The sequence below is a fragment of the Phragmites australis genome, chromosome 2 (assembly GCF_958298935.1).
Source record: "Phragmites australis chromosome 2, lpPhrAust1.1, whole genome shotgun sequence".
NCBI classification, from domain to species: domain Eukaryota; kingdom Viridiplantae; phylum Streptophyta; class Magnoliopsida; order Poales; family Poaceae; genus Phragmites; species Phragmites australis.
The window spans coordinates 48,424,591-48,432,996 of record NC_084922.1 but is presented as its reverse complement, the minus strand read 5'-3'; the positions used below and the strand labels follow the sequence as shown (position 1 = coordinate 48,432,996).

Genomic DNA, 8,406 nt, shown 5'->3' with positions numbered 1-8,406 from the left:
TTTGCTGAAGTATTTCCTTTCTTTTAACTCTTCGTACTCTTGAGTTTATCTTGCTTGTTTCTTCTACATTTACAGGTTGTCTTTTGTTTTTTTTCAAGTCAAGTTGTTCTTTCCTCCTTTTTCTATTCAACAATGCTTGTCCTCTTGATTGGTGTGCCATTGAGGTGCATGTTTCAGAACTGTACTTAAGGTAACATGAAAGATAGTTTGTTACATATTGGAATTTAAATAATATATGAACATATGTGGAGCACTCTTCCTTTGCATTAAGCTATTAATTGTAGTGAGTTATCGATAGTTTTATAATTTTACATATATAGGAGTTTCAACTCATTTGAAACTAAAAATTTCTCTTAAAAAATAGAATTAATTAGCACGTAAAATAGATACAGGGACAAATATAGAAGCAAATTGATATAATATGATAATATCGTTTTTTTGTCATCTTGTGTGATACTTTTATTTGTCTTTTTTGATATAATAATATGTACAGAGATGGGCATGGAACGTACCAGAAGTGTTAATGGAGTATGGTTTGAAGAATCTAGCAAGCAACCAATATATGATGTTCTACCAAAAAATCAATCGGCGAGTTGGGCGAGAAAGCAATCTGAATTCAATGGATTGATTGAGTAAAAGTAGTTTAGAATTTCTGCTGAGAATAATATAAGATAATTGATCATACCTTTTCTCTGTTTTCTTAAATAAAAATTGTATGATTGACAAAGATTGAAGAATACGATGGATAGAATCAGTTGTCTGTTAACTACAAAGGTTTCAGAGGAATTAGATCACAAAATTTAAGGATAAAATTGATAGGCAGAAATATATTGAAATATAATAAAAATGATAATACCTTGTTGATTGAAGATGATTGAGAATCGTGAGAAATGGTGTTGAATTTATTCTGGCGTGTAGTCAGTCTAATTATTCCAAATACATAATTAGCCTAACCCAATCAAAGCATATGGGCAAAGTACCGTGAGAAAAAATGATTGTTTTGTAGATATGAAAGACTGGGACTTGGCACAATGAGACCAAAGACATCGTGCGCACGAACAGATAAATATACATGCGTCTTCGCTTGAATTTGTTTCGGACACGCATCCACGCCACGCCTAAACGAATACGTATACACATCTAAACGGAAACGAATCCACGCGTCATCCTTTTGTCCACCCGCTAGGCCGCTACCACCTCAGTTCCTTATCCACACATATCGCTCGGTTGCGCGACGGGAGAGCAAAGTGGCGATTTACTCAAGACGTGTTAGGGTTGGCCGGGGTGAAGTTGCGCAACAACAGAGCAGAGTGGCGAGCTACTCGAGAGGTGTTAGGGTTAGCCGGGGTGAGGTGCGACGCAACTGTCGCTAAGCAGCCTGCCACGGAGAAGCCGAGGAGAAGAGGTGGAGGATGTTGAAGAGGAGGGGGGTGGCCGCCACGAGCTCGGTTGCGCCACAGGGGAGTAGAACGGCGACCTGCTCGAGAGGTTTTAGGTGGGGATTCCGTCCGCGAGCTCGGTTGCGGCACGGGGGAGTAGAGCGGCGAGCTGCTCGAGAGGTGTTAGGTGGGGATTCGGTAGCAGTGGGAGGTTGGCCGGGGTGAGGTGCGATGCAGCTGTCGCTGAGAAGCCTATCGCGGAGAAGCTGAGGAGGTGGCAGAGGAAAAGTTCGAGTAGCAGGCAAAGGTGAGATACTGCATGGATTTTTCTCAGAAGCTAGATTCAAGTGCTGCAATATTTGTCAGTAATTCTTTCTCACCGGCCCTTAAAATTTTTGTTGGGTTATATGGTCGAAGCCCAATTATTTTCTAGAATAATTCTAAAAAATCTCAAATGCTTATTAAGGAATTGGAGGTGGTGCGTTTAGCTGATTGTTAGAATGATTTGTTCTAATATGTATGTTCTCTTTGTTTCAAAACTTATAATGTGACTCTTTTAGTTATCCAGTATACAAAATGTTACCAAAGTCATAGTTGATTTAAAGAAAATGATGAAATATGTGTTTAATGCTGCACTGCGAAATTTGATTATGACTAACCCAGCTGTTATGTTTCAGTTTGCCGAGTACCAAGGGGTTCTACTCAATGTCGACACCCAGAACCAAATCGAGGCAAGTTTTTTTTTGGTACATGAAATAAATTTGATAATATTATTTTCATGTGTGAAGGTTTGGGACATTGACATTGTATATGTCGCATAGCTGAGGTTTTAATACCAAAGCATCTTATGACTTTTGTTATCCTAGTCAGCATATTAGGACGTTTTCTAGAATCATGTTTTGGTATTGTTGCCAAAATAATTAAAATCTGAACTTTCTTGGCTGGTTCTTCTTATTCAAAAGCAGTATACAGTAACTTTAATAATTGTTATTTCCTTTTCATTTTAGTGGAAATCTGGTTACCTACGTGAAAAACTATAGATATCCAATGAACAATCCGACTGAAATTTGAAATAATGCAAATTAAACGAACAACTATTCAGATAATGTATTAATATAAACTCTTTTTTTTTTACTTCTTCTAGGCTACTTTCCCAAAGTGCTTCCTGACATCTCGTAATTCTAAGATGTGTATCTTGCAGGTTTTTTTCTTGGCTTTGTTGATTTGTATCGAATTGGCTACTCCTCTTGATTTGTTGATTTGTATTCTTTCTGCACTGGTATGTTGCTCTCATCATTGCATTATTTGTCAAAGACATTTACATTCATAATATCTTTGTTCTCTTCATAAATTGTCTTCAAAATATTGTTAAAGTTGTACAATCTAGATGGTACTGGTATTTCATTATCTTAATATATATAAGAAAAATAATAACATTCAAGGAAGTTAATTGATGAGATAAATACTTGATGAAATATTCATAATGTATTGTGAGAACTACGGATATAAATAGTGTTGTTCATTAATTTTCTCTGTAGAATATAAGTTTAAACTCATGTAAAGGAGATTAATATGAGAAAACAATAATTATATACCTAATATCGAATTAATATGATACAACAATAATTATGTACTTAATACATGTATTTTATAGGTGCTCTCCTATTTCTTTGTGATCTATATACAATTGGATGTTCAGTTTTGTGCACTGGTAAGATGTCCTCCTCATTGTTCTTTTCGGTACCAATATTTCTCTCTTTTCTTTTCACTGCAGTTCTTGAATTGTATCCTTCATAAGAGTTGCTTATGCCGGTAATATCTTCATTGTCCTTCTTTACTTCTTCTGTATTAGTTTCATGCTTGTTCTGCAAAGTATTGTTTGTTTTAAAAATTAGTAACGTGTAGTAAAAAATATGATAATATTTAAATCGAAGATGTTATTTGTCAAGGTAAAGTAAATTGATAAACACGTGTTCATAAGATTACCTTATTATCCAAAGATGCATATTGATTGCGATGTTCAATTTCTGCTGGGATTTTTATTTTTTGCTCTTTCTTTCGTCCTTCATCAGAGTTGCTTATGCCGGTAATACCTTCATTGTCCTCCTTTACTTCTTCTGCATTAGTTTCATGCTTGTTCTGCGAAGTATTGTTTGATTTGAAAAATAGTAACATGTAGTAAAAAATTGATAATATTTATATCCAAGATGTTATTTTGTCAAGGTAAAGTAAATTGATAAACACATGTTCATAGGATTACCTCATTATCCAAAGATGCATATTGATTGGGCTGTTCAATTTTTGCTGGGTTTTTTATTTTTTGCTCTTTCTTTCGTCCTTCATCAGAGTTGCTTATGCCGGTAATACCTTCATTGTCCTCCTTTACTTTTTCTGCATTAGTTTCATGCTTGTTCTGCAAAGTATTGTTTGATTTAAAAAATAGTAACGTGCAGTAAAAAATTGATAATATTTATATCCAAGATGTTATTTTGTCAAGGTAAAGTAAATTGATAAACACATGTTCATAGAATTACCTCATTATCCAAAGATGCATATTGATTGGGCTGTTCAATTTCTGCTGGGTTTTTTACTTCCTTTGGGCTTCTTTTGTAATTCACCTTTCTCTTTTTCAATTTTCGTGGTTTCTTCTGCATTGTTTCTTCATCAATGTCATCTGTGTTAATATTGTTGTTCTTTGCATCATTTTGTCCCTTTTTTTGCTTCTTTTGTCTCTTTTGTAAAATCTTCTCATACTTAATTTTCACATTGTTATTTTGGTCATCCTTTAGCTCCTCTGAATCAGTGGTCTGTCGTTCCTAAAAAAATCGATAAGTTGTTCAGTTCATTAAACACAATAAGAACATAAAGCTTTGTTCACTCAAATACCTGATAAGTTGGAATTTCTGCCTCTATTACAACATTTCTTCCTTTCTTTTTTCTATAAGGATATTTGATCTGTGATGTTCGATCACCAGTGTCCTTCCATTTCCTCTTCTTCAGATTAATCTTTTTGCCTAATCTTATTCCAGTCTTTATAGCTTATTCTAAAATAGCTTTCTGTTTGGCGAGATTTTCATCAAATTCCAAGCCTTCAACTTCAGGAGTTCTCTTTCTGGATTTTGCAACAACAATTTTCTTCTTTTTGCTGCAAACTTTTGTATCCTTTTCTTTTGGTCTACTTCTTTCTGTGTACTCTTCGTCTGAGTCATCATCTAATATGATACATCTACTTCTTGATGATGAATTATTTCTCTTACATGCACTGAAATGTATGTTGCTTTCATCCCTATCTTCCATATCTTCTTTACAATGCGCAGCAAAATTTGATGTATCCAGTTCATCATGCATCAATTCCTGTCAGGAAGAATCCATAAAGATATAAAGATATTAATCTATAATATAAGAGAATACTATTACCTAATTTAAGAATATAGGAAATATTCCTTACCTTCTTATCTTTATCATTCAGGAATTTTGTTTCAAGATTTTCATTAGGCACAAATGTTCTTTTTACTAAATAGCCTGCCTTCCCTTCAGTCAAGTTTTGGCTGCTCAACTTGAATCGAAAGATAAGTATTTTTCCATATAGTTGTTGTATAATCTTGGGCACGTCTTCACAGTTTCCATTAAGGGAATCCAATAAGTTTGAGATAGATGTGTTGATCATTCTTTGTGCTTCATCATCAAATACAGTGCATGTTGTAGTTGTTGTAGAGTCACTTATTTGCAGTCGAAGAAAATACCTATTATAGCACATGTGTTACAACAATGAAAATATAATATAACTAAAAAATGTTAATAAAGGCAGGTCCAACATGTTTACCTAGGTGTTGTCTTGTTGGGATATTTGTCGCAGTTGTTACAATAATACTTCTCGTCTATTTTATCACACATTTTGTTGCAATACTTGCATGACATATACCACCACCTAGCATTTTCTTGTATCTTATCTATCCTAGCTTTTGATGTAAATACAAATTCCTACAAATAAAATATATGAATGTTAGTACTGCAAATATATAAGTTTAACCAATTAAAGTTGATATACTTGGTCTGTTGGGTTGTCGTGTCTCATTTCCGTGATTTCCTGTAATGTTCTTCTGTTGTAAAACATTTGCTCCTCTAGTGTCCCTTGTGTACTTTTGTTTACCTCCATTATTTTTGGTAAAGTTTCATCATTTGAGTACCTGTACAGTACACGGTACTAATACGTAAAAATAAATGGTTCAAATATGTAATAATTATAATATGCAGGAAAAGATTAATATTTCCATATTTCGAAAATACATAGAGAATATATTGCATACCTGTCAATGAGTTGCCAAGTTTCTGGTAGATCTAAATCTATATATAATCTTGTAGCGCTAGTACTCTTCAAAGAAAGACCTGGTTGACTCATTTATATGTTATCTATATTTATGACAAATCATCGTAATATATTGTACAATATTTGAACTTACTTTTGAACATTGAGGCTTCAACCATAGTTGATGTAACAATAACAACTGTATGCTTTCCAATTACATCTTCATTTAGATAATGTGCTAGTTTCCCCCATAATGTTATCCTGATCTTTTCACCCCTGAAATTTTGTGTTGTATAGAGGATGAACTTTAAATGTAAAAACTGAATGCGAGAAAATATTTTTTGGATGTCCATAAATTTAATGAATATGTTGTCTTACTCTAACAGGAGAACTTCAATCTCGCGGATATCTTTAGTACGCTGACTTGACGTATTCCTCATTATTGTCCTTTCTTGTACCGGTTTAATACTGGTAAGTAATCCAATTATATCTGCAAAGTTAAGGATAAATTAATGTACAGTACAAATAGTTATAAATTAAATTAGGTCATAAACAAACACTTACCTGAGCATTGTTTATCTTTATTTTCTCGTTCTAGTAATTTGTCTTTTGTAGCAAACTCAAAGTAGTATTCCTGGAATTTATCTGATGCCTCGTTCACCTGCTTCACCTTTGTATTATACATGAAAACAATTTTAATTGAATTGCTCAATGGACGGTATCTGCTGGATTCCTGAACTTTGAAATTACTGAATGCATATATAGCTTTCCCATTGATCTGTGGTCTATAAGTATCTATTAGATTCTTCCAGATAGTAGCATGAATAGTTTCACCCTGTTCAAACAAAGGAATTTAGCAAACAATAAAAACATATGTATTTGTATAGACGAATATTACTACAGAAAATACCTGTTCATCCAGCAAAATCATATCCAAGCTCATGAGTTCATCAGTTGCATTATTAATCGAATCCCAAATTCTTATGACTTTCACTTTAATGCTCATTGATTCTACTTTTGTCGTGAGCTCATTCAGTTTTTTATATGCCATAGTATTGGTACCTCAAAGTACAAAGGCAAATAGAAATTCAGATATGGTCAAAGGAACATACATTTTATAATAACAATAATTTTCAACAACAAATAAATCATATACTGCCATAATGTTTGTAACTCAAAGTAGAAAGGCAGATAGGAATTGTGATCATAAGATGCTTCAATAGTCGGTAAAGAAATTTCATCTAGTATTCAAACATATTCATCTCCTATTTTCAAGATCTTTAGGGGCATTGTTTAATCTCCATAAAATAACTGTGAAGCCTAATGAGGTACTTCAAACATTCTTCTCTCAGGATCCCAAATTCTTATGACTTTCACTTTAATGCTCATTGATTCTACTTTTATCGTGAGCTCATTCAGTTTTTTATATGCCATAGTATTGGTATCTCAAAGTACAAAGGCAAATAGGAATTCATATATGGTGACAGTGTAGTAGTCAAAATATGCTTAAATAGTACATAACGAACATACATTTTATAATAACAATAATTTTCAACAATAAATAAATCATATACTGCCATAATGTTTGTAACTCAAGGTAGAAAGGCAGATAGGAATTGTGATCATAAGATGCTTCAATAGTCAGTAAAGAAATTTCATCTACTATTTAAACATATTCATCTCCTATTTTCAGGATCTTTAGGGGCATTGTTTAATCCCCATATAATAACTGTAAAGCCTAATGAGGTACTTCAAACTTACTTCTCTCAGGTGTGTTGGCATCTATTTTATCACAGAATCGTGATCATAAGATGCTTCTTCATCTACTATTCAAACATATTCGTCTCCTATTTAATAACTGTGAAGCCTAATGAGGTGCTTCAAACATGCTTCTCTCAGGTGTCTTGGCATTAACAAAATACCAGAATCGTAATGCAGTACAATAACAGGCATGAAGGCATAGGCATGGAGCATACCAGCGAGAATTATGTTTTTTGGTGAGTCCAGCCGATTGAACTCCAAAATCTGGGCGTGCGTCTGTCGATCTGTTCTTTGGTGAAGCTAGCTGATTGACCTCCAATATCTGGGCGTGCGTGTGTGGTTCTGGTATTTGGTGATGCCAGCCGATTGAACTAAAAAATCTGGGCGTGCGTGTGTTGTTCGCTGTGTGGTTCTGGTATTTGGTGATTCCAGCCGATTAAATCTGTCGTTCTGGTCTTTGGTGAGGACAGCCGATTGAACTCCAATATCTGGGCGTGCGTGTGTGGTTCTGGTATTAGGTGATGCCATATTTATTGTCATGATAAGCTATTGATAAGGAATCTATTAGGATACGGAGATGTCTATCTATTTTCTAATGTACAGTTTTGGAGAACAACATCGTTACGTAAACAAATTTCAATCTATCTCCTATCCGACATCGGTCTAGATATTTTTGGAAACCAACATCAGTACGATTCAATCTTGAAAACCAACATCAGTACGATTCAATCCAAGCCGTATAATTTAGTACCCAAAATAGATGGTGTAGATCCTTCCCTTTTTCTATGATTAATGTGGAAATTTCTAGGACTTGAGGATTAACGTGGAGGCTCCTTTTTTTTCCCGTATACTAAGATAATAGATTGGGCTAATTGAAGCCCACCAGAGCCTATATGGCCCAACCCGACCAGCGCTAAGTCCAGGCCTAGGCTAGGACCACTACCCGCGGCCCAGATCAGG

The 8,406-nt window shown here is 34.4% G+C and overlaps 1 protein-coding gene and 1 long non-coding RNA gene across 7 annotated transcripts; one reads left to right on the top strand and one right to left on the bottom strand.

The window, feature by feature from the left end:
• Nucleotides 1-2,578: 2,578 nt before the first annotated feature.
• On the top strand, nucleotides 2,579-8,042 carry LOC133909447 (uncharacterized). Of its 6 annotated transcripts, none has more exons than XR_009908393.1 (4): nucleotides 2,579-2,658; nucleotides 3,034-3,090; nucleotides 3,154-6,156; nucleotides 7,379-8,042. It is a non-coding gene; the product is annotated as an uncharacterized LOC133909447 (long non-coding RNA). The 6 variants fall into 6 exon arrangements; XR_009908391.1 differs by having other exon boundaries at nucleotides 2,585-2,658; nucleotides 3,034-3,191; nucleotides 4,849-6,156; XR_009908392.1 differs by having other exon boundaries at nucleotides 2,585-2,658; nucleotides 3,034-3,739; nucleotides 6,072-6,156.
• LOC133909446 (uncharacterized) lies at nucleotides 2,986-4,043 on the bottom strand. The gene is made up of 4 exons (XM_062351882.1): nucleotides 3,914-4,043; nucleotides 3,640-3,792; nucleotides 3,366-3,518; nucleotides 2,986-3,244 (listed from the first exon to the last, which is right to left on the bottom strand). Exons 1-4 carry the CDS (start codon nucleotides 4,031-4,033, stop codon nucleotides 3,014-3,016), a joined length of 657 nt encoding a protein of 218 aa, XP_062207866.1. The 5' UTR covers nucleotides 4,034-4,043; the 3' UTR covers nucleotides 2,986-3,013.
• Nucleotides 8,043-8,406: the final 364 nt, after the last annotated feature.

Coding starts and splice junctions, on each gene's coding strand:
- LOC133909446 (XM_062351882.1), bottom strand. CDS start 4,033: ATGCAGAAGAAACCACGAAAATTGAAAAAGAGAAAGGTGAATTACAAA. Junction 3,793..3,913: donor ATGCATCTTTGGATAATGAG/GTAATTCTATGA, acceptor AATACTTTGCAG/AACAAGCATGAAACTAATGC. Junction 3,519..3,639: donor ATGCATCTTTGGATAATGAG/GTAATCCTATGA, acceptor AATACTTCGCAG/AACAAGCATGAAACTAATGC.